General features: G+C 38.8%; 1 protein-coding gene across 7 annotated transcripts in view; it reads right to left on the bottom strand.

Annotated features, from left to right (window-relative positions):
• The window catches only part of LOC132608892 (calcium-transporting ATPase 3, endoplasmic reticulum-type), a 93298-nt gene that overhangs the window by 39645 nt on the left and 26796 nt on the right, over nt 1–26857 (bottom strand). For 6 of the 7 annotated variants that reach the window (XR_009570594.1, XM_060322670.1, XM_060322669.1 and 3 more), the window contains 5 exons: nt 25910–25963; nt 23292–23393; nt 9310–9368; nt 6393–6537; nt 636–743 (listed from right to left, as the gene is read on the bottom strand). Coding sequence is in view for 6 of the 7 variants with exons in the window: in XM_060322670.1 (XP_060178653.1) it covers nt 636–743; nt 6393–6537; nt 9310–9368; nt 23292–23393; nt 25910–25963 (468 nt within the window). In the remaining variant the exon portion in view is untranslated. The remainder of the gene's footprint in view (nt 1–635; nt 744–6392; nt 6538–9309; nt 9369–23291; nt 23394–25909; nt 25964–26857) is intronic. The other variant, XM_060322671.1, reaches the window with a different exon arrangement.

The following is a 26857-nucleotide window of genomic DNA, read 5'->3' on the forward strand; positions in this document are numbered from 1 at the left end:
CCGTCTTGGTTTTCCATTTCCTATGAAACTGTTCCCTTGCTTTTACTACTACTAGAAAGTCTATTTCACAAGACGGAAAAAATAAAAAATAAATTAAATGGGTCGACGCCATGAAACCAAATCAACTGTTGGATTGAAGCAAATTGACGATCAGACAACGAGTCATATTTGTAATTGTACAAGTTCAGCAATTAAATCATTTTAAAGTACAGAATTTCCAGCAAACATCCTTAAACATCGATTGAATGGGTAAAATAAACGAAACAAGAAAATGTGTCGTTGAAAAGGAAGTAAAATTGCTGCAACAAAAATTGTGAACAAAGCTAAAGAATGTGTGGTATTTTTGTAAACAAACAATTTCTTTAGAAATTACGCTACGCTTTAATACACCAAACAAAACAATAGATAAGAAATAACCTCAGCATAAGTAACGTCAGCATTATAATACCAGCATTACTAATACACCCTATTCAGCACTATACTTATACATCCTACCAAACGACCCCTAAGAGATTGGTCACAAACACTACGCTGCTAACACATGAGCAGCATTGCTTGCAGTCAAAACAAACGAAGTAATTGTCCTTAAAAATTAAACTCTAGAAACCTACAGGAACACCAATAAAAAGGAATACCTGGGCTCCCAAGCTGTCAATTACAAAACCTTCTGGTGCGTAGGTTGTGCCACTAACAATGTATTCAGAGGCCACTGGACCATTATTTAATGAATGAAGCACACAAATCTGAACAGAAAAATATATATGCCAAAAATTCATTAGCAAGTAAACACTATTAGTCAAAGAAACTTACAGACTATCGAACAATCCCTAATATTGCAGGTACCAAAAGTTGGAAATGAATACTGCGTGCTCTTCAAATCTAGAGTTCATAATTTCTTGTGCTGACGAAAAGCACTGACAAAATATCTGCATTATATTTATTTTGCTTCTTTGAACCTATTTCATTCTAATATTCTCTAACGCTACAAGTTCTCTACGTTTTCAACTGACATACAAAGAACACAAGATCAGAAAGACTCCAAGCAGAAGTTGGACCTAAAATAAGCTTACCAACATGACTGAGTCTTAATTTCAACTACTTAGTATCTCCTATATGGATCTTTTTCTTCAATTGCATCCTATTTGTTGCTAAATTTGAATGTATTCCAAGATATTTTAGCTCTTTCGAGATAACCTCCAATGATTTTAGAATCTCATCCCTTTTTAACATCTTCAACTATCATCGTTTCACATATTCTCAAAAAGAATTATCATCGTTTCACATATTCCCAAAAAGAATTGTCATCGTTTCACAAGTATGGACCATTACATCTATGGTCTACGCAAAACAAGCCCAAACCATCTCAAGCGTATTTTTCTCAGCTTATCTCTATGTATGTTTTTTTTGATTAAGCACCGGGTGTCCGGGTCTCTTTGAGCCCCGACTAATCCCGGGGGTGCACAGGCCCTCGCAAGGAGTTTCCCGCAAGTGCACCACGGGTAATTCAGGGTTTTACCCCAGTCCGATGGCCCTCAGAAATTGTTTGCACCCAGTGGGTTTCGAGCTTATCTCTATGTATGTTACTTGTACTTACTGTCAATAGTGTAATTATTTCTATTATCATCAAATCTTGTATAACTGCACATCCATCTTAACATTGTATTCCTGCGACACTCATCTTGGGGATATATTTGACCTTAGAGGGTCATTCCTCAATCGTATATAATATTCCTGCCTTTTAACGTCAACAGGTATCCTCCAAATCGGTAACATTTCAATAGACTTCTCTATTTAAACCATCTTATATTAATTCTATGTGTTACATCTTCATCTAAGTCATACCATTCTCGTGGAACTTCGAGCCAAAACATCTAAATTGTCTACATTTTGTAACGACCCGTTTGGTCGTTATTGCATTTCCGACAATTTTGACCCTTTCCCGAGCTTGGTGAGCTCACTTTTGACCCGAGGGGACCGTTGACACGCTTCCCGAGGTGTTTAGATTTGATTTGGGCAACGTTTTGTGAAATTTTGGCTTTAGGCGAAAAAGAGTTGACTCAAAGTCGACTTTTGGGTAAACGGACCTTTTTCGGAGTCCGTCGACTCCGAGAGGTCCAGAAGGTCTTTTAAAACTTGTGTGTATATCTGGTTCGATTCCCAATGCACTCGGATGCATTTTAGGACTTGGGTTAGAAAATTGGAATCGAGGTATCGGGTGTTGACTAGGTCAACGAGACCTCCGTTGGGAAAATTCTGAGGCCACGAGTGTATTCGTAGCGTGTTTTTATGTGTGTCTGAGTATATGGTTTGTGAGCAGATGGCCTCGGGAGCCAGTCGGAAATTCGGGTTGAGTTTTAAAAATTTGAATAGTTTCTGGTATCTGCTGTCCGCTTTGGCGGCACCAGCACCGCAGCAGCGGTACCACTATAGTGGTCACCCTACCACTGAAGCGGCCCGTGCAATTTAGGCATGACCGCTGGGGCGGCACCGCTGAAGCAGTCTGAGTGACCACGGAAGCGGTGATCCGGCAGTGACTGGGGCAGTTAATGATATAAAACCCCAAGTCTTTTCATTCATTTATTATTCCGAAAGTGGTTCATGTGGGGAGAAATTCTAGAGGATTCTTGAAGAAGATTCTTGGTGGTAAGTCCTCCTAATCTCCTGCTAATTCATTACTCCTAATCATCTTAGAATCCCTTTTTCCTTATTAGTTCATTAGTAATGGAAGATTCTATCTAGGCTTCTAAATGATGAAATTGATTGGGTTGCTAGATTATGATGTATCTACAACAACAACAACAACAACAAGCCCAGTATAATCCCACCATATGGGGTCTGGGGAGGGTAGAGTGTACGCAGACCTAACCCCCACCTTGAAAGGTAGGGCGGCTGTTTCCGAAAGACCCTCGGCTCAAGAGAGGAAACACAAGACAAAAGGTCAGATAGGACCAAGCATATCGAAAACAATATGAAAGCAAGGAATAACAAAAGCGAGAAAGTCATGGTAGAACAGTCCGAAAAGAAAGGAGCATTAACTACTATAGATAGATAAGATAACCAAAGTACAACGGCCCAACAAATATAAGCAACAATCAAATGCAGAAATCAAATGGCGGTAAACAAATGGGCAAACTAAAACTACTATGGTGAAAGGATAAGCCACCTAGCCTTCTATCCTAATCTGAGTCCTCCACAACCTCGTATCTAAGGTCATGTCCTCGATGAGCTGAAACTGTGCCATATCCTGTCTAATCACCTCTCTCCAATACTTCTTCGGCCTCCCTTTACCTCTCCTGAAACCGTCCATAGCCAACCTCTCACACCTCCGCACTGGGGCATCTATGTCTCTCCTCTTCACATGTCCAAACCATCTCAGCCTCGCTTCTCGCATCTTGTCCACCACCGATGCCACTCCCACCTTGTCTTGGATATCTTCATTCCTAATTCTATCCCTCCTAGTGTGCCCACACATCCACCGCAGCATTCGCATTTCCGCGACTTTCATCTTCTGAACGTGAAATTTCTTGACTGGCCAACACTCCACCCCGTACAATAAAGTCGGTCTAACCACCACTTTGTAGAACTTGCCTTTAAGTTTTGGTGGCACTTTCTTATCACACAGCACTCCGGAGGCGAGCCTGCATTTCATCCACCCTGCACCAATACGATGTGAAACATCGTCGTCGATATCCCCATCTCCCTGTATAATAGACCCAAGATACTTGAATGGCCTAGGTACTAAGCCTCACTTCCTCGTCAGCCTCACGCGGTAGGCCCTTGAACCTGCACTCCAAGTATTCTGTCTTGGTCCTACTCAATTTAAATCCTTTAGACTCCAACGTCTGTCTCCAGCCCTCTAGCTTATCGTTAACTCTGTTGCGAGTCTCGTCAATTAGGACTATGTCATCCGCGAACAACATACACCAAGGCACCTCACCTTGTATTTGTCGCATCAATTCATCCATCACCAGGGCGAATATAAACGGGCTAAGAGCTGATCCCTGATGCAACCCCATCATAACAGGGAAGTGCTCCGAGTCTCCTCCTACCGTCCTTACCCTGGTCTTAGCTCCATCATACATGTCCTTTATCGCTCTAATGTACACCACAGGTACACCTTTAGCCTCCAAGCATCTCCATAAGACCTCTCTTGGCACTTTGTCGTAGGCCTTTTCTAGGTCAATGAATACCATGTGCAAGTCCCTCTTCCGCTCCCTATACTGCTCCATCAATCTCCTTACAATATGAATGGCTTCTGTAGTCGAGCGCCCCGGCATGAATCCAAACTGGTTCTCTGAAATAGACACACCTCTCCTCACCCTCATTTCCACCACCCTTTCCCACACTTTCATAGTGTGACTTAGCAGTTTGATACCTCTATAGTTGTTGCAGCTTTGAATGTCTCCCTTGTTCTAAGGTTGTTAATCCTATACCTTCCATTATTAGCGTCGAATTCTTGAATATAAGAGTTAGGGCATATACCCAAAATTGGGGCTTTTGCTTGGATTTTGAAATTGAGTAAATCCTTGAGTTAATTTAGCAATTATTTGATGGGTTCTGATCACCTAGTGTTTAATTGGATAATTTACCCCTAAATTTCCTGTTTTGCCCTTGTGGGCCCCGTTTCCCAATTCCTAGGGTTGGGTTTTGACCTAATTTGAACGATAGCAATAGAGGTGTCGATCTTCATGATTTCTAATCTAGATTCGAATATGAATAGACTTTCTTGATTTTGAGGCTCAGCGGAAGGGCAAGGCTAAGGAGTTATTGTTGGTGCATTGTTGTTCGGCCATCCAGGTATGTTATGGCTTACCCTTGGTGAGAGTTCATGTAGCGAAGCATATATTTAGATATTCTCGGAGAAAGCATGTAAACCTTCGGGTATGAAGTTGAGTTGGATATTGTCTTAGGTTGGTCCCTGTTGTGTAATTGGGGCTAGTCACCCCGTTATCTTGAGACTTGATTTGTTCTATTGTTGTGGTCTTGATGCCGCGTAGTGATAGTAAATATTGGAGACTATTGATCTATCTTGTTCATGATATTGAGGTACCTCACTTGTTGATGGTTGATACGAGGATAGTATTCTATATGACCTGTGTAGTCTTTCATGATATTGTTGGCATATCCATGCTTGGTACTTGTGATATTGATCTTGTTATTGATATTGGCTCATACATTGCACGCTTTCTCATCCTTCATGATATATTGATGATACATTGATGATACTTGAGGAAACACTGTGATGAGCTAGGCTTAGTTTGCATGAGTGATGTGAGAAGTCCGATATCCGATGGTTGTCCCGGAATCGTGGATTGAGTGTAGTGATGTGAGAGTCTGATATCCGATGGTTGTCCCGGAATCGTGGATTGAGTGAGGTACATGGACTTCGCAGGTCCCCCATGGGTTGTGCTACCGGGACCTCGATACTTCCGTCCGGAGTACATGTGTACACAGCATTGCATTGCATTTCCATTCATACATTATTCAATGGCATGGCATTATGGCTATATTGTGATCTGGTGATTTTCTTGTGTTGTTTGGTTTCGGATTGGATAGATTGAGACTTGGCACACTTGGCTGTAGATGCCTCAACCTAGATGATGATGTGTACTTGGTTCTGACTTGTGTTTGACTTATACTTGTTGATATATCTGCTTATCTTGCTATATTGTCCGGATTATATTAGCTAAACGTAGTTGGCCAATGATACCTACCAGTACTGTGGTTTTGTACTGACCTGCACTTGCTGCATTAAAAATGCAGAATTCCAGGTTGGATCTACTTCTGTTTCTCATGGTTGATAGTCGCTTCGAGATTTGCTTAGAGTCTACAGGGTGAGCACGAGACGTCCGCCGCTTAAAAGATTCTATTTTATTTGTGTCTTATTTTCTATTCCGAGACATATTCAGTGTTGATGTATTATTGATATTCCAGACTTGTAGATTCTAGTTAGATGTTCTTGTATGGATTAGACCAGTCGCTGGGGTGTATTTTCTTATTTCCACACTTGTTCTATATTATTATCGTCAGACTTACGTGATTTATTCTCTTCCGCTTGTTTAGTTGTTTATTTACGTTTTTACTATCGTTGGGTTGAGGGTTCGCTTACCGAGGTGGGAAAGATAGGTGCCCGCATGACTTGGCTAAATTGGGTCGTGACACATTTACTCTCCTCAACCACAGCTGATCTCACATCACCATCACCCTCTATGTTTGCTTAATTCCCAGTGCATATATTCTATTATACTCCAACTTATCCTGGCATCCTCACTCTCTGGATCTCTCCTGCCTAGTAGAAAAACTACTTTTGGAGGATAAGCCATTTGGGAAGAAAGGGAATGCGAAAAATGTTTAAAAAGTAAAACAAATAGTGTAAACAGTTTACAACATACCTTTGACACAGACATCATATTTGTTGTTAGAGTGCCAGTCTTATCACTGCAGATTACTGTCGTGCAGCCCAAGGTTTCCACAGACGGCAAAGATCTCACAATAGCATTTAAGCGAGCCATTCGCTTTGTCCCAAGGGCCAAACACCTGCCATAATCAGATAAAGGTTCATAGGATTCTCTACCTTTCTTTTTTTTTTTTTTTGGGGGGGGGGGGGGGGTGCGATGGGAGGTAGAGGAGATTGAAAAAAGCATAAAATTGACCTAAGAAACAAAAATGTATATGGGAGCAGCATACCAAAACAGTAACAAAACATGATAAAGATATAGTGGTAAGCATGTCGGGAATTATACAGACAGATAAAATATTTAAAAAAAAAAAAGTAATGGCCAGGGTATGATCTAAAAATGAGGGGACAGAAATTTCTCTAAAAGAAAACCCAAAAAGAGTAAAATCTGCTTTCTTCTGGTGCCTCTATTTTAGACCACTTTCAATTTATCATATAAACAAACATGCAGGGACAGTATCATCTTCCTCTAATTATCTCAGAAAGAAATATGTCGGGATACTCTCATTGTTTTACAACAACAACAAAGTGTTGAAGGAAACACACTCAAGATTCTGTAACAAACTCAATATAACAAAATTAAAAAAAAAAGGATTCCTTTCTTTCAACTTTCCCAGTACTAGATTATAGTTAAGAATGTTGTAAGAAAATATTGTAGATGATATTATGTTTCAATTAAGATTAGTCAAAAATCAAAATTAAATTGATTGATAATGTAATTAGGTAGAATATTTCCTATCTTAGAACTTGTATATTCACCATTTAAGACCCAGTAGCTTGGGGAAAAAATCAAGCTGAGTTTCTCGCAATTCTCTCTTCTATGGTCTTACTTTCTCACGTGGTATCAAGCAGGCAAGAGGCCATGGGTTAAAATATCATCACCACCCAAAAAAAGCAAAAATTTATTCCACGAGTTCGACCCATGAAAAAGAATCAGGTTCACACATGAGGCAACGTGTTGAGACTCAATATAATTAATTAATTAAAAAGTGTGGTCTCTTTAACAACTTAAGCTTTTAGATGAGATGGTCACACAAATCAACATGATATTGGAGCTTAACTACTCAATAACATTTCAAAAGACTCTGTTGTCATACAGGAATGCAGTACGAGACGGTACATTAGTACTAGATGTGAATAACATGATGGATTTTATTACCTTATCCTTGCTAAATCACTCACACATTGTCCTCATTCCACAGCTTCTCGTGTACTGATACACCCAATTTATTACATAGATTGTTGGGACATTCTAGTTTATCAAAACTTTATGAGTGAAAAGATACTCTGAGGAGACGTTAAAAAATTCGTAAAATCAAAGGATAAACTTGCTGATATTTTTACCAAGTCCTCACTGATTTTCGTACCAGTTACATTTGTAACAAGCTTGGTACACACGACTTGTCAAGATTATCATACGAATAATGTACATGATATCATGTATCAATTAGGATAGTCAGAAGTAATTAGACTGATTATGTAATTAGGTAAAACCGTCCTCTCTTAGCACCTGTATATTCACTACTTAAGACCCCATAGCTTGAGGGGATAATCAAGTTGAGTTTCTCTTCATTCTCTCTTCGTTTGTCTTACCCCGTCACTATTATATTTAACATTTATATGTTAAATAGCAATCTAACTAAATTGTGAAAATAATGTTTGTCATCTTCATATTTCCATGCTAGTAGTCGTAGTATTATCCTTGTAGTTACTTGTCCTTCGACTTCTGTTATTATCTGTTGTCTCTTGTACTTCTATATTGTATATTTTGTGGTAGTTATTGTTCCTTTTTTCAAATTGCTTGTCATGCTTTATATAGCATTTTGCCATGGCTTCTTCAATTTTGTTATTTCTTTTTCTGGACTACTTTGAATTGCTTTCTTGAGCCGAGGGTCTATCTAAAACAGCCTCTCCACCTCCAAAGGTAGGGGTAAGGTCTGCATACACTCTACCCTTACCAGATCCCAATTTGTGGGATTATTCTGGGTATGTTGTTGCTGTTGTTGTACTACTGTTTGTCATCTTCCACTTAAGTTGCTCGGACTCTCCAAAAATGTTGCCACACCCGTGACGGATCCTCCAAAAAAATACACTACTTCTGGAGGATCTGACACACACCGGTCGACATTTTTGATGAGTCCAAGCAACATAGTCTTCCACTACTATCATAGGCAATGCTTTAGTGTCCAAGAGAAAGAGAACGGAGAGGAGAAAGTATGGTAGTCGTTTCCCCATCAGCATGTACCTAAAACCAAAAGTCAGCCTTAAGGTTTACTGTCCTCTTTATCTAAAACGGGGCTGCCCTACGTGTTGGAGAGATGAAAACAACTTATTAGCACACTAAGCAACAACTTTCTGGCAGCATATCAGAATGGACAGAGAACTTAAACAAAGAGGATAATGGCTACTTGTAATATGCAAAGCACTTACTCAACAGATAAATAGAGAAACTGTAACAAGCATGGATTATCTTTGAAGCCGACAACAAGGAATACACAGTTCAATTGACAAAAATCATTTTATTCGCATACTGATCAGAAAATAAATCTTAAGCCATGAGACACTTGTAAAAAAATTAAAAGTGTATTCTCTAGGCACAGCGGACTAACTGAGACGTCACTCTTTTTGCTTAACCCATAAGGAAAAAGACTTTTGCATAGGGTTCCAGAAGTAACATCTAGGTGGCAAATTTCTTGGTGCTTCTACCCCTTAAGTTTGTTTTTCCTTTGAAAACATTATGTAAGGATAATAACATCCATGCAAGTATCCCAGCTGAAAAATACCCAGATATCTTATAAAAAACTTTTCCAGACACAAGCTTACGAATTCAAAGAATTTGGTTTCACACTCACGTTGTAACAACAGCAGGAAGCCCTTCGGGAATTGCTGCAACAGCCAGGGCAACTGCAATCTAAACAAAGAAGACAGAAATATGTGTCGTCAGTTGTATAGTCAAAACCCAAATAAGCCCATGTAAAGAATTTGAATGAACCAAGGACAAAAAAGGACTTACCATAAAAAGAGAATAACAAACATACAACTCCCTCCGTTTCAATTTATGTGACCCTATTTCCTTATTGGGTCCGTGCCAAAAAGAATGATCCCTTTCTATATTTGGAAACAATTTACCTTTATGCAATGATTTATAGCCACACAAAATATATGTAACGCATTTAACATCACAAGTTTAAAAGTCTTTTCTTCTTTCCTAAACCCCGTGCCCAGTCAAATAGGTTCACATAAATTGAAACAGAGGGAGTACTCATTAATGAACCAACCAAATAATTTCCACGAAAATATCACTCATAATGGAAATAACTGTTCAAACTCGCTAATCTTGTAATCTAAGCATCATTCCTGTGAATTGTTTAATAGCTTTGTACTAGGCGTGTAAATGAAAGGATCGGCTTGTGAACTGCTGGCTCGCCTCGGTTTTGGCTTGACCAAGCTGGCAAGCTCCTCCTTTCAAACTTGAGCCAGTTCAAGTAACAAATACAGATTTCATCTAAACAAGGGTATTTACTTTGAGTCACTGTGAAGGGTAACTGAAAGAAATCAATCAAGAAATCTGGAACTGACTGATAATTAGAAATCATGGACCTAAACCGCATCCCATGAAACAGAGGACACTAAAGTTGGTTAGACATCACAGTAGGTTATCGAGTTATTGCTGTCCTATGCACTATTCTAATCCAAATGCCCACAGGGGGATGGACTTGAACAGCTTTGACACTAAGTGAATTCTTCCTACCTGCCTAGGCGTTGGTGAGTAGAGTTACAAAGTACTTGTGTCAATGGGGCCTAGTATGATATGATCCTGGATCGCCGGGGCAAAGCGGAGCACATTGTGGATGATGTCGAATAGTTTAGCAGACCGTTGACTCACTCCAAGCCCAAAAAGTGCAAGGAATGCATGCTAGGAGCTGCATGATCTTCAAGAATCGACTGGAAGATGTTTGGAGAACCAGTCTGCTAAACAATTCGACATCATCCGCAATGTGCTCCGCTTTTCCTCGGCGATCCAGGATCATATCATACTAGGCCCCATTGACACGAGTACTAGGTAACTCTACCCACCAATTCATAGGCAGGTAACAACTCAAACCCACGTTCTGAGCATTTGTACTTAAATTCATGTTTTGACGTCTTGGACATGTTGCCCTTACCTTTTGAGACTTAGCGAAGAGGTCCTGGTCGAGGCCCGAAGGGCTCGGGAAAGTTTTGGAATGTGATCTTGTTTGGGAAAGTTAAAAGGCTGAATTAGGAAACCGACCCCTCTTTTTGAGTATTTGTGTGTCATTGTGTGAATTGAAGCTTCACATGAGTGTATATTATGTTTTTGGACTTGTTGGCATGCTTAGGTCTGAACCTGAGGGGCTCGGGGATCTTTCGGCATCATTGGAACAAAGTTTGAGATCGCATATTTTTCTGGTACTGGTGACTTCTTTCCTACCGCAAGGGAACCAATCACAACCACGAAGCATGGTGGGTAGTGGATCGCAATTGCGAGGAGGATTGTCTCATCCGCAAAGGGTCTTTGGGTCAGACCCCCATATCGTGCTTCACGAATACGAGCTAGGGTCTCGCGAATGCAAAAGAGGCATTGTAGCTGATAAAAGCTGAGTTCAAAATTCCAGCAGCGTTTAAGACTAATTTTAGGGGTTTTAGAAAGATAAGCTCTCGGACTTGGATCAAGGAAAAGAGGGATTTCAACCCCAAATTCAAGTTAATGATTCCTTGGATTAATCTACAGTTCATGTGTTAATTTCATAAGATTTGGACCATGAAATCATGTTTGATCAAGAAGCTTGAATTGGGAAATTTTGTCCTTATACTATAAAAGGAAAATCATCAATATGACCTATAATTTGATGCCAAAATAGGTTTTTTGATTATTGTATAGAATTCTTGAGCTAATGGGTAACGCATCCATGTAATCAATTTCGAGTTTCGGACTGTTAACCTGAGGAACGGGTTTGAGTTGACCAAGGATTGACTTTGACCCCAAGGTTTTTTTTTTTTTTTGATCAAGTAAAAAATTCCATCGATAATAAATAGGCCATCTTGGCCGTATACAGGAGATATACCAAAAAAGGAGAAACCTACAACATATGGTTCTTTCCAAAAGACACCCAATCCTCTATATAGATAAGAACTACATGGGTGCACCAAAAGAAAATAAGGGATCAGAGACTACTCCTCAATTGAGCAAAGCTCATCTCCACCCCTTCAAAAGCTCTCCTATTTCCAGATATTTACAGCATTGTCCTAGATCAGCAAAGGATTGTTGCAGAGTTGTGGACACCTCAAGGCTGGAATTTCACCTTCAGAAGACACATCAATGATTGGGAAAAACAAAGTGTGGCTGATTTTTTCAATACACTGGAACAATTCAATGGACTTCAGGTAGCGAGGATGTTTTTTGGTGGTTGGAGAACAACAAAGGAGTTTTTAAAGTTAATGCAGCATATAGGATGATGAATCAATCGAATCAACAGATAACTAATTGGCCTTGGAAGCACATTTGGAGAACTAAAATTCCACACAAACTTTCATGTCTTGTGTGGCTCTTAGCCAAAGAAACAGTCTTGCACAAGACTAGATAATCTGATGAAAAGGAGGATACCTTTGTGTTCTAGATGCTTCCTACATGGAGAAACGGAAACAGTAAATCATCTATTCCTTCACTGTAAGTTTACACAACAGCTCTGGAGAATATTCTTAAATCTTAAAAGTATATCTTGGACCATGCCTGGAAAGGTCTCGGAGGCCTTTAAAGAGTTGGGAGGAAGCAGGCTTGCAGGCCAAGAACAGAATCAGATGGAGAATTGTCCCTGCCAGCATATGCTGGACAATCTGGAAGGAGAGAGACTCTAGGTGTTTTGATAGCATAGAAAATGGCGTGTAGAAAGTCAAGCTGAATTGTATCTTACTGCTTTGTTTTTGGTGTAATCAGGTCTACTCAGATGATACTGTTACTATCATTGATTTTTTAGATTCAATATAGCCTTAAAACAGTAGTGTCCTGGAGTACCTTTGTAAATATGGTTTCAGCACAACCTATGTACCGTTTTGCTCAAATGATATAGAATACAGTTACCGGTTTCAAAAAAAAAAAACTCTCCTATTTCATTCCTTCCAAATGACCCACATTAACACACGAGGAGTAACATTCCAAGCCTTGTGCATCTTCTTCTAGCTCCACTCTTCCAGCTGAACATCAACTGTTCACGGAGCTTGGCATTGCCCAAGAAGCGCCAAACAATCTAAAGATATCCCACCATAACCTCATGGCTATTTTGCAATGCAGTAAAATATGATCCACATCCTCAAATTATGGGATTGATTTCCCTAGACTAATTTGGACATGTTATTGATGAATTTAAATAGACTGAAGCCGTCTGAGTTCAGTTGGGTTGACTTTGGCACTTCAAGTAAGGTTTGACTATCAAATTTCAGACAAGTGAGACTTTAACTCTAAGCTTGTTTGATTTTTCATAAAAGCACGTTATATGTGTTGCTTATGTGACCATCTAGTTCGTTGATATGATACCAATAGGCACCGCTCCTTCAAGGCCTTTCACTCGTAGCCAAGCCAAGGAGCTCCAAGACTTGCAAGTGATGTTCATGAAGAGAGGGGCATTGGAGGCGCTTGAAGAACATCTCTCAAGAGTGTATAACGTGTGGATGATTACTTGGGAGGATGTTGAAGATCAAGGCATAAGAAGGGAAGCCATAAAAAGTGGCTAAAAGTGCAATCGGCCAAAGAAGAGCCAATGTTGGCTATTTTCGGCCAACTTGTGGCTACTTTTGCCAAAGGTCACTTTTGGGCCTTAGTTGTAAAAGGTAAGACTATATAAAGTTGCCTTAGTCATTTCATTAGTTTTTTTGGTTGATTATTGAAGAAAAAACGCTTATGAGTGATAATTTGTTTAGTTATAGTTGTAAAAGGCAAGACTACATATAGTTTCCTTAGTCATTTCATTAGTTTTTTTGGTTGATTATTGAAGAAAAAACGCTTATGAGTGATAATTTGTTTAGTTATAGTTGTAAAAGGCAAGACTACATATAGTTTCCTTAGTCATTTCATTAGTTTTTTTGGTTGATTATTGAAGAAAAACTGCTTGTGAGTGATAATTTGTTTAGTTAGTTAATTAGAGATTATCTTAGTGATTAGTTGTGTGGATCTTTGGTTGATAATCTAAAACTCTTGTCCTTGATTATCTACATTGAATTGCTTATTTGTGGATTCATTTGAGTCTTCCTTGTTGATTATCAATTAGTATAGGTTCATTAGTAGGAATCAATTAGGAGGATTTAGGTTTAACATACCAAGATTTGCCTATAATTCCTTTACTAATTGGGTCTTGCTTTTACCTTAATTCCTTGGTTTTTAATTCCTTTTTGAATTTCTAGATTTTCCATTATGAATCTTATTGTTTGGTATCAAGAGCTTGGTAGAAGAATTGTTCCATCAACTCTTCGTCCTTTGGTTCTAGAAAAAAAAAATACCTACATACATACATATATATATATATATATATATAAAATTCGAAATTCTTCTAAAACCCCAAAAAAAAAGTTATGCTTGTTTCGTTGATTTGACACTAGATACTTGTTCCCTAGTGTTATTTGAGTCAAAATTCAATGTTTCAAGTTAATTGGATCATTTTTGAGCCATCAACCATTAATGGAGTTTGAAGGTGGAAGAACTTGAAGGTGGTCTTGGAGAAGAAGAGGAAATTAAGGTTTGAAAATTATTGGGTTTGTTTTTACTAGTAGAGGGGGAACCTACATTCGAAATTTGGGAATTTTTGGAGTTGATTTGAAGGTGACTGGAAATTTGGAGTTCTTGAAGTACTTTAAATCTTCATAGAAAAGAAGACCCAAAAAGAGGGTGTTTGATCCAAATTCTTCAAGTCAAGAGGTCAAAAAGTGTTTGTGGGCCCAAGTGAGTTTTCAAAAAAATATCAGAAATATTTAGCCCAATTTTCCAAAAAAAAAAAAAAAAATCCACGCAAGTTGCCACGTCAGCAAAAGCCTGAGTGGCGCGTGCAGTGTCTGATTCAGAGAGCTGATCTAACTGTCAAAACTTCTCCAAAAATTTTTCTGAGTCTTTGTCCACTTCTTATCTCTTTTCTTTCATTCTCTAAGCTAATTAACAACTAGTAATTGTTCTTACTTGATTGTTTTTAATTAGTTCTTGAGTCCTATTTCTTTTGTGCCAACTATTTTCAAGCTTTTCTCGTTTTATTTCGTCGAACGTTTATTGGCTCTTGTCCGTTTGTTTTGAGTCGTCCGTCAATCCTAACACAAGAATCCATTCTTCCACAAAGCTTAGCAATCGTGAGGCTTGATTGGACAAGTGGTTTTCATTCCCAACCTTGGACGAAGCCCTAGGTTGAGTGGTAAACTTTGAGAGTTTTTAACCAGCGACGTGAGGAAATTTACTACTAATATTGTTTGTTGAGTTTTGTAGGTACCATGACTAATTCCGAAGGACAATCTCATGATGGAGAGGACTCAAAGGCTCTATTACTTAAGGAGTTTGCAGGGATGACCATGGAGATGAGTGCAATGAGGGCGGATGTGGGAAGTATCAATGTTAGGTTGGCGAATGTGGAGCAAATTAGTAGGTTGGGCAAGCATGATCTAGGTTGGATAGTTTGAAGTATCTAGTCTAGACACAGAGGGCCGTAGCATGTGTTTTCACACTGTTTGATACTTCTACCTGTTCTTGACATGTTGTGATATATGTTTAGCTGTTTAGCATACATTATCACCTTATTGAGCATCATAAAATTGAATAAATAACAAGAGTTAAAGTTAATGTAGTTCCAGAAGCCACATATTATGGGTTCTTTCAGAATCTCAGCGTGAATCCCTTTCTGCGTGGAAAAATTTAAGTTCAGGAAAGCACCGTTCATCGGATGCCTATTTAGACCATTAATATTTTCCTAAATATGTCCTTTCAGTTTGCCTTTTCTTAAACCTCAAGCAATCACCTATGGAGACATTGCACAGTTAGCTAGTTTTAAAGTGTCCTCAAAGCAGATAAGGGAAGTTGAATATAGGAAAGAAAATGCTCCCAGGCACGATTTTCGAGGCCAGTGAGCTTTTAGTGTAATTTCAAATTTATTTCCTTTTCTGAGGGTTCTTTTCCGGCCACCATGGTCGGTTCTTCTTCGTTAGGGGACAGTAGTATATTTTACAACGCAGGTTGGTAAGTCTTATGATATTACTAAATGCAAATCTGGTGCAGAAACATGGTACGAGTGGGTGGAACGCAGCAGGAATTTAATGAGGAGTGAAAATTTGCCTTAGGGGTCGTTTGGTTCAAAAACAAATTACGCTAGGATAAGTTATGCTGGGATTAATTACGTAAGGATAAGTTATGCTGGGATTAGTTATTCTGGAGTTATTTTTTATTGACTGTTTGGTATGTTGGATTAAAAGTATTATACATTGGATATTTTCTAAAAAGAAGAGGTTTCTTCCTTATCCCGGGATAACTTATCCGGGGATAACTTATTCCACCCTATGGCAGGTATAAGTTATCCCAGCACTATTTTTACTCCTGGAATAACTTATCCCACAATTACTAACCAAACAAGGGACAAGGAATTGCTAAATTCTTATCCCCGGACTATTTATGTTTATCCTTCGTACCAAACGACCCCTTAAAGTCTTAAAGAGGTTGATATCAGTATTTATTGAAGCATCCAAAGTACAGGGGAAGGCAGTCAGAAGATGGAATCTGAAGGATCATTTTTCAGAATTTTTTTGCACTCTTAAATACAACGAGAGTGGTAGATACATAAGTTTCATTGCCATTCAAGGGCAAAATAAATCAGTTATCATCATACCGGAGACCACATACAAAGAAGGATGGGGGAATATCAAAGAAGGATGGGGAATATGGCACACAAGATTGCTAAGTTCGTATATGAGCCAGAGCAAGTGCAGGAGCAACAGAGACCAGCAACTAAGCAGTTGGGGTACATCCTTCAAACAAGCTATCATCGGCAACAGATGGACGATGGAAAACACAAAAAAGGCTCAGATTCGGTCCAAGGAAAATAATATAAAGATATCTGAGGAAACTCCAATTTCTGAGAAAGATCTGCTGAACAGGTGTACTGTTGGGAAGTTCCAGAACTCTCACAGGAGGCCATTACACTTAACGATGTAAGAAGATGGGCAAGCAACACATGGTTGCGATGAATGATGGTCATCTTCTCTTCGAACTTCCATCAAGGAAAGTAGCTGAACACACATGACCGGAGAATGGAACTGGAAAAAGATGAAATTGAAAATTGAATGGTGGAAACCGACGACGGGATGCTGGCCAGCAGAGATTAAAAGAGACTGGGTGTGAGTCAGAATTCTAGGGCTTCCTTTGAGCATGTGGTCACACGAATTCTTCAAGCAAATCGGAGACAAGTGTGGAGGGTATATGAAAACAGAGGAGGAAACTGAGCTCCAGAGCCATTTACACTGGGCTCGATTAAGGTGAAAGGGGATGGGGAGGAAGTTCCGAGGTTTATCGCGGTGTCTAACGATGGATTCTCATACACCATCCCAATATGGTGCGAGATTCCGGCGACAGTCAGAGCTATCGAAGGCAAGAGAGTGTAGATCTTTTGTCCGGTGGATAATAAAGGACAGAGGTCATATACATTCGCAGATTCAGCGTATAAAAGGGAATCCCACGTGGGTTCATCGAGTAGTGGGGAAAATTCAAATATTTGGACACGTGGGATGGAGGAAAAAGGGAAAGGGCCACTAGAGGCGGTGGCGGGCCAAATTAAAAAAATTGAGAGATTGGACCGAGAATTAGTGGACCCATTTGCAGAGGTCCACCATCACTTAAATCATATAACCCCTGAAGCCCAACTTAACGACATGGTAAGCATAGAAATACAGGCAAATATTTCTAAGCTTATCACCCAACATGTTCCAGAATCTAAGAAGCTGAGATGGGGAAAAAGAGACCCAACCCATTCAAATTGATCACTGGGAGGGGCAAACAATGGAAAAAGACGAGCTACAGTTGCAGAAGATATTGTTCCTTTGAGAATTCAACTTTCAGATGAAGAAATTGTCAAGCAAATCAGTACTCCAGAATGGGTTAAACAGCACATCATCAAACCCAGTACAGAATTTGGAGCAAACTTAAGAGGGTGTGAAGAGAAGGCCAAAGAGTTATTTCTGAAAATTGACAACAATAAGAAAGAGAACAAGGGGGAGCAGTCAACCATAAAGAGGAAGGGGATGAATGAATTGAAGGGATTAGAGCTAGATACTAAAAATTTATGAGCAATGGTACTAGGAGCAGGGGCGGATATCTGGCAATTAAATCAATGAAGTTAAATATAGTTTCTTGGAATGTAAGGGGGTTAAACTGTAGCAAGAAGAGGAGTATGATCAAGGATTGTTTACAAAGCTGGAGAGCAGATGTAGTTCACCATTCTAAAAGAATGGTGAAAAGGTTACCTACCCTATGATCCTCCTAATCTTACAGAGGTTTACTACAAGCCATACCCAGCGGGATACATATTGCCCAAATGGAACCTAAAAGATGGGATGGACGAGTGGAATGAGGGAAAGCGGCTCGATCGACAAAAAAGAAGAGTAGCCTCCCTAGAACCTGGGAAAGTCATTATCAATGAATTCCCGAGCAATTCTCAACCAACATATGCGATTCATTCCCATCCCACTTGTATATCGTATTTGGCCGAAGAAGCATCGGACAGGTTGGAGTTCTTACCTTCTTGGGACTCCATGGACCAAGATCTGCTTTTATTAAATGGCCAATACCGATCCAAAGAGCCGCTATCATCCCTCTATTATACGAGTAATACTACGTCGTCCGGGTTTTTTTTTTGAAAAAAGGTCAGCTAACAGTAGTATGAGTTCCCACGCGTAGAGGGGAAAATTATAGATATAGTTAAGGAAGTTTGGGGAAGTAGATGGGTAAGCTATGTGCAGCTAGAAGAAAGTGGAACCAGAGGTGGCATAGTCATAATGTGGGATAAAAGGGAAGGGGAAGGTGTAATCAGTAGTGTGGGAATGTACTCAGTTTCTTGCGGTTTCATTGGGAAAAGTCAAGACTTCAGTTGGCAAATGATTGGGGTGTATGCTCCTAATGACAGGCAGGAAAGACATGAAACTTGGGGAGAAGTGGGAGCAGCAAGGGGACTGATTCCAGGTCCCTGGGTCCTATGTGGGAATTATTTTAATACAGTTAGGTTCCCCTCAGAGAAGAAGAATTGCAGGAGAACCAACAAAGAAATGACTGACTTTTCTGAGTTTATTATAGACATGGAGCTGGTGGATTTGGACTTATTAGGAGGAAAGTTCAAATGGAAAAAGGGAGACAGACATATATTGCAGCTAGATTAGATAGATTTCTCATATCAAAAGAATGGGATGCCAGTTTCAGAAACATCAAGCAGACTATACTTCACAGGGTAACTTCTGATCATTCCCCTTTGATGCTACAATGTGGGGAATGGAAGAAAACCAGTTCCTATTTCAAATTTAAGAATTGGTGGCTACAAACAGAAGGTTTCAATGAGAGAGTAAAGAATCGGTGGGAATCCTTCACTTACATTGGCAAACCTGACTATATTTTGGTCGCAAAGTTGAAAGCTCTTAAGGATAAACTGAAGGAATGGTGCAAAACAGCTCAAGGAAACTTGAAGATCCAGAAACAAATGGTGCTTGCCCAATTGGCTGATCCGGAAGAGACACAGGATGACAGAATTCTGGAGGGAGAAGTAGCATCTTAAATGGCACTGACGATGGAGTTTGAAGAAATAGCCAAGCATGAAGAGATTGCATGGAGACAAAGATCCAGGGCAATCTGGTTTAAAAAGGGGGACAAGAACACTAGCTTCTTTCATAAAACTACTAATGCCCATAGAATAGAAAACACAATAGACAAGTTGAGAGTAGACGGTGAAGCTGTGGAAGATCCTATAGAAGTGAAGAATGAGATAGTAGCCTATCATGAGAAGCTTTACACAAAGAAAGAATTGGAGGCCTCAATTAGACATGAGAAACTGTCCCGTGTTAGAGGTAGATGACAATACTTATCTGATGGCACCTTTTCAAGCTCGAGATATTGGATTCCAACAAAGCATGTGCAGGAGATAAGGCACCAGGGCCGGATGGGTATACAATGGCTTTCTTTGCTCAATGTTGGGAAATCATCAGGACTAACGTAGTAGCAGCTATTCAAAATTTTCATGAAGATGGCTATTTTGAAAGGAGTTTGAATGCTACTTTTGTTGCACTAATTCCAAAGAAGTTGGGGCAGTATAACTCAATGACTTCAGACCTATTAGTTTAATAGGTGGAGTTTACAAAATCATTGCCAAGCTACTGGCAGAGAGACTGAAAAGGGTTATCCACAAACTGGTGGATAGACAACAAATGGCTTTCATCAAAGGTGGACAGAATATGGATACAATTCTTATAGCTAATGAATGTGTGGATTCCAGGAAGAGAAGTAAAAAACCAGGCATTCTATGAGAAGCGTGACATCCAAAAAGCTTATGACCACTTGAACTGGAGCTTCCTGATTAATATGCCGGAGCAGATGGGCTTTGGTACTAGATGGATTAAACAGTGTATTAGCACTGTAAAATTCTCGGTCCTGGTCAACAGAACTCCATGTGGTTTCTTTCCTTCTCAAAGGGGATTGAGATAGGATGATCCTTTGTCCCCTTTCCCGTTCATTCTTGTCATGGAAGGGATGAGCAACATGTTAAACACAGCACATGAGAGAGGATGGATAAGGGGATTCCAGGTCGGAGATGGAAACAATTTGGAGATCACACATTTACAGTATGCAGATGACATCTTAGTATTTTGTGAAGCAGAGGAAAATGACATTCTAATGCTAAGGGTTATTTTCATCATTTTTGAAGCAGTCTCTGGACTACATATCAATTGGGGGAGAACTTTCATTTATCCTATAAATGAGGTGACAAAACTGGAGAGACTGGCTGAGAAGCTTGGAGGCAAAGTGGGGGAGCTCCCAACCATATAGTTAGGGATGCCTTCGGGAGCTAAAAGCAAGTACAAAGGGATATGGAATGGTGTTTCAGAGAAATGTGAGAAAAGACTGTCTAACTGGAAAAGTCAGTACCTTTCTCTTGGGGGCAGACTGACTATGGGCAACAGTACCATCTTACATGATGTCCATCATTCCGGCACCAGTCAATGTGATCAAAAGGATTGACGATCTTACAAGGAATTTTATCTGGCAAGGCACTGAAGACAAGAAAAAGATACATCTAGTCAAGTGGGAAGAATTGACAATTAGCAAGAAAGCAGGAGGAGTGGGTATTACAGACATGAAGATCCAGAATCAAAGCCTAATGATGAAATGGTTATGGAAATTTTCTACAGAAGATAAGCTGTGGAATTATGTCATCAATGCTAGATATGGAATGGAAGATAACTGGATAACAAACATGGTAACTATACCATACAGTTATACTGTGTGGAGAGCAATCAGGAACTTGTGGCCTATTTTGCTAGCAAGGATCAGATGTAAGGTTGGGAATGGTTTAAAGGTTTCATTTTGGAATGATAAGTGGATTGATAGTGCGACCTTGAAGTACAGCAGTGGATTGATAGTACAACCTTGAAGCAGTTGTACCCTGAAATATTTGTACTTTGTCAATTGCAACAAGCTACTGTTGCTGAGCATGGACTGGACAGGGATGGAACTTGAACCTAAGAAGAATCTTGAATGATTGGGAGATAGAGAGTATAGCAGCATTTCATAATACAATGGCTACTTTCAATAACTCGTCAGGAGAAAGAGACATAATAGAGTGGCAGAAGGACAACAAAGGAATTTTCTCAGTTAATTCAGCTTATAAGGATTTGAACACATCAACTATGCAGGAGGATGATTGGCCCTGGAAGATGATCTAGAGGACAAAAGTTCCATACAAAGTGAACTGTTTCAACTGGCTTTTGGCAAAGGAAGCAGTGCTGACTCTATGACAACTTGAACAAAAGAGGTTTCCACCTATGCTCAAGGTGTTTCTCATGTGGTGAACAAAATGAGACACTCAACCATCTCTTTTTACACTTGAAATGGACAGAACAGCTAGCTATGGAAGATGTTCATCAGCCTGAGGAAGATCAAGTGGGTGAAACCTGGGAGCATTAAAGGAGTTCTAAACAGCTGGAATAGGGATGGAAATGCAACAACGAAGGAGGAGAGATGGAAGATTTGAGAGCATATGGTGGACTGTGTGGAATGAAAGGAATCAGAGGTGCTTTGAGAGCAAACAATATTGTCTACAGAAGTTCAAGATGAATTGTTTTTGTCTTTATTACTTTTGGTGTAAACAAGTAGTTTTAGTATAAACAGAAAACATTTTTGATGTTTTGGACTTACTGTAAAAGGAAGATCATGTAAGGAGCAAGCTGCAAGATGTAACTTTTTGAAGGGGGACTACACATTTGGATTAGTATACCTGTGGATATATAGATTAACGGTTACCATTCTCCCAAAAAAAAAAAGTGTCCTCAAAGCAGTGTCTTAAAAGGTGCGGGCGTAAGCCCCGAAGCCTTGAGCATGAGCCCCACGGATGTTAAGGTTTCATTATTCTATAATTTAATAGAATAAGAATATAAATCACAAAAATAAAGGAAAATTACATTGAAAATTGAAGAAAATTAATGAGAAAATGAATATAAGTATATAAACATGCTAAAATGTTCACAAACATTACTTGTACATACTTGAAGAAGTGAAAGACAAATGCATTACACCTACAGCACGGAGGTGATGGAACATATCTAGAAATTGTAAAAATGATAGTTCCTAACCATTCAAAGAATATAAATGACAATAATATTAATTTATTGTTTGAAAACCTAAAACCAGAAAACAAATCATAAAACTTATGATAATGCAAAAAGAACATATTTTTAAATAAAGTCTCTAAACAGCTTCTAAAAAAAGAGTGATACCAAAAGAAGCTCCAAAACCAAAAACTTACTTGAAAAGAATAATAAGAGAGAAAACTTGAAGAAAATGAAGCATGAAGTCAAATGAGAAGCATGGAAGTAAAGCAAACATTGAAGTACAAGACTCCTGCTTTGCAATTTGCATTATGCAAACAAAGAGCTGAAGAGTGTTTGGTTACTACATAAACGACAAAGAGAACAGACTATGAAATTAGGGCTAACAAATAAAAGACTTTTGAGAGCTCCTTTACTTTGAGAATTTGCAATGAGCTAACTTCGCACAGAAAAGGACTTAATAAGCATTTTTGGCTCTAATTTGGGAAAGTTCTCTGGGCGTATGCCCGAAATGAATGCCCAGAAGGTTGGATTATGCCTTTTAGGTGAACAAGCGGAAGGTTGGGACTTACAAAACACCACGATACTTGCCCCCCCCCCCCCCCCCAACCCACACAAAAACCAAGTCCGCCTCAATGCATTATTAGCCTACCTCTCCCAAAGGATCGCCCAAACGGCTTTGAAAACAGAGCTCCCTCGCAGGATAAGTACATTAATCCATACAAAGATTAAATATGCCAAGATTCTGGTACATGTACAATAATAATGAATAAAAATAAAGTCTGTCAGGTACAATACCTAACATTGAAACAAAATCAGTCATATCAAAAAAATTAAAGTCATTAAAGTGCTCAGGACAAATAAATAAGGAGGGTAAGGTCTATTATCAGACACTTAAAACTTCATTGAAGCAGTACTTCAATATTAAAACCCCACTTGTGAACTTGCAAAATCCAGGCAAAACTGATTAGAAATACTTTTGATGAGAATCCTATACCTTAAAGTAATGTATTGCACCTCGCAAGAAGCCACCATGGGCAGGATCACTAAAATGCCCAATGTTTACCACCCAAACTAGCACACATATACCTGCAATGATCTAAAAGAACGAAAGAATAACTTCAGAAGCAAATAACAAATCAAAGATTGAGGAGAACTGTTCATGAACTAATAAGTTTCTAGGTAGCATTAGGTGGTCAATGAAATTTCAAGAACTATTAGATATATAATAACTATCATTCCTAGTTATATGTTTCACTTTACCCCATTTAGCAATACAGCATGTCCATGTTTCTTGGACAAGATATCATGGAATGAGACAAATCGGGCACATTCACTTCCTTAAAGAACTATTGTAGATTCCCTAGATTATTCAATCGCGCTTCTTCCTTTTATTATGCTTTCCCCTCCTTCATCCCTCTTCCTTCTCAAGGAGCTTAAGTTTTTTATGTTTTTTAAAGGAGCTTAAATTGACTATCTCTATTACTTGGAATAAATAGCTTTTAGAATCATCACAATATTAAATGAAAAAAATGGTGTTGAAGTTAAGCTTTTGCAAGTCTTCTAACTATAGTCTCTGTCGAAAAGGTAAATCCTTTTGACATAATTTGCTACTTAGTTCAAACAATTCTTTCCTAGTAATAGTCATTTCGTAACAAGGACTTAGCAAGAGAATATCTGTAGTCATTTCCCAGAAAACTCTGATTAAAAAATGGATACCTACGAATACATTTACTTCATCATCTTCTGCATTTTCTCTCCCACTGCAGTTGAGATACAAAACAAAGGTATATAGTAGATGACTATACTAAAGAGGGTTGATTTCAGTAGTGTGATTTTACACCCTCTATACAAGTACAATTCCTTCAATCTGCTCAACCTCCGCTCACACTTCCTTTTTTTTTCCTGTACATTTTTTTTTTTTTTTTGATAACTGTAGTGTTCGGGCCAGCTTACACGCACGCACCAAGACTAACTCTGTCCTTGATGTCCTTCCAACATACATGATGTCTCTGTTCCCAATTCCAGCGGGGATTATCAAGAGGTTGGATAGCATCAGAAGGAATTTCCTATGGCAGGGGAATAAAGAATACCACTTGGTAAAATGGAAATCAAAAAGAGATATGGGGGACTGGGAATCAAGAACCTGGAGATACATAGCAAGGCCCTTAGAATGAAATGGCTATGGAAGTACAACAATGAAAATCAACTTTTATGGGGGAATGTCATTAGAGCTAAGTATGAGGAGTATAATTGGATGACAAATACTGTTACTACACCATATGGTGTAAGCATGTGGAGGTCCATCAAAGTTTTATGGGATGAATTCAAGCTTGAAACTAAAATTAAAGTGTGCAATGGGGAGAAGACTGACTTCTGGAAAGATGATTGGCATGAAGCAGGCAACATGTGAGTACTCTTTCCAGACATTCATAATCTAGTCCTACATCAGCAGAGGACTATAGCAGAACTTTGGACACCTCAAGGATGGAGTTTAATTTTCAGAAGACAACTAAATGATTGGGAAATTCCACAAGTGGCTGAATTTTTCAGCACAATAGAACAATTTAGTGGATTGGAAGCAGGTAAAGATGTGTTATGGTGGCAGAATAGTAGCAGGGGATCTTTCAAGGTGAGTTTAGCTTACCGAAGAATGAATCAGTCCAATCTACAACTACACAATTGGCCCTGGAAACAAATCTGGAAAACAAAAATCCCACACAAAGTTGCTTGCTTTGTATGGCTGTTGGCTAAGGAAGCAGTACTGACACAAGACAATCTGATGAGAAGGGGGATGCCTTATGTTCCAGATGTTTCTTTTGTGGTGAAGATGCAGAGACAGTTAACCATCTATTTCTACACTACAAGATTACAGGACAGCTTTGGAGACTATTCTTAAATCTCAAAGGCATTTCATGGACTATGCCTGGAAAGATTAAAGAAGCACTTCAGAGTTGGGAGGAAGCAGGTTTGCAGGCAAAGAACAGAGGTAGATGGAGAATTGTCCCAGCAAGTATTTGGTGGACTATTTGGAAGGAGAGGAATTCTAGATGTTTTGAGAATGTAGAGAATAGTATGCAAAAGATCAAGCTGAATTGTCTTTTGATCTTATGCTTTTGGTGTAATCAGGTTTACTCAAATGAGACTGTTTCCATCATTGATGTTTTAGATTCAATATAGGAACAGGCAGTAGAGCAATGGAGTTCTTATGTAAATATGGTTTCAGTACAACCCATGTACTGTTTTGCTCAGAAGAAATATAGATACAGTTACCGATTTCAAAAAAAAAGTTAGGGTATATATTCAAAATGCCGATGTGATCTTGATTAATTTGTCACATAGCAGTATTAGCAAAACAAATCATCATCCCAGCTTATATAATATCCTAAAACTAACAAAGTAAATCCTAGTATCAATTATGCACGGCACACAACAGGGATGAAGGCTTCTATTTCAAACTCCTCGGAGTACATAAAATGTAAAAAAAAAAAATGAGTTAGGGGTCTGAGGATGGGGAGAGGAATTCAATCTACAGTTTTTTGGGTCAAGGTGAAATCTAGGAATAACAAAATAATCTCAGAAATTGTAATTGGAGAAGGAAAAAAATGTACACACCTTCGCCAAAAAAGTACCAAATTCATCCAACTTTTTCTTCAATGGTGTCACCTCCTGCACCAACAAAATAGCAAATCACTAGTACACCGAAACAAAGGGCTTTGTTTATGGGTCAACGAGAAAACGACATAAATGGTCCCTTAACTATGAGGGTAGGTTCAAAATAGTCCCTTAACTATTCAATTAAGAGTTTTGGTCCTTTAAGTTTGTCAATATGGTCCCTTAACTATGAGGGTAGGTTAAAAATAGTCCCTTAAGTCTGCACTTAACAGTTTTGGTGCTTTAAGTTCGCCAAAAGTTAAAACACTTTTAGCCTTCGGCAAAATATTCATGGGTAAAAATAACTTTAGTCCTCCAACTTTACTTTAAAAATCAAAGACCTCCCGCAACATTGAACAATCGACATTTTCATCCCCTTATCTCAACTTCCGTACATTGACCAGTAGCTTTATATTTTTTTTTTTTTTTGAAACTGGTAACTTTGACCAGTGGCTTTATATTATTTGACTGTCATCAAAGGGGTAAAAGGGAATTTCACTTATGTTTTTAATTAATTAGTTAGTACCCTAATTAATAATATATTAATTTTCCATAGTTTCCTGCGTTAATTAATTCTAACACTTTCTGCCGTCTTCAATTTTTCTCTATAACCTAAGCAGTGAAAGGTTCTCTGAAAATATGAAGAACTGCTCTGGCTATGGAGAAAAATTGAAGACGGCACAAGCGTTAGAATTAATTGACGGAGGAAACTGTGAAAATTTATATATTATTAATTAGGGTACTCGCTAATTAATAAAAAAATATAAGTGAAGTTCCCTTTTACCTGTTTCATGATTAGTCAAATAATATAAAGCTACCGATCAATGGCTGGAGAAGTTGAGATACGAGGATGAAAATGTCGATTGTTCAATGTTAGGGGAGGTCTTTGATTTTTAAAGTAAAGTTGGA

Source organism: Lycium barbarum, chromosome 9 (genome assembly GCF_019175385.1).
Source record: "Lycium barbarum isolate Lr01 chromosome 9, ASM1917538v2, whole genome shotgun sequence".
Classification (NCBI taxonomy): domain Eukaryota; kingdom Viridiplantae; phylum Streptophyta; class Magnoliopsida; order Solanales; family Solanaceae; genus Lycium; species Lycium barbarum.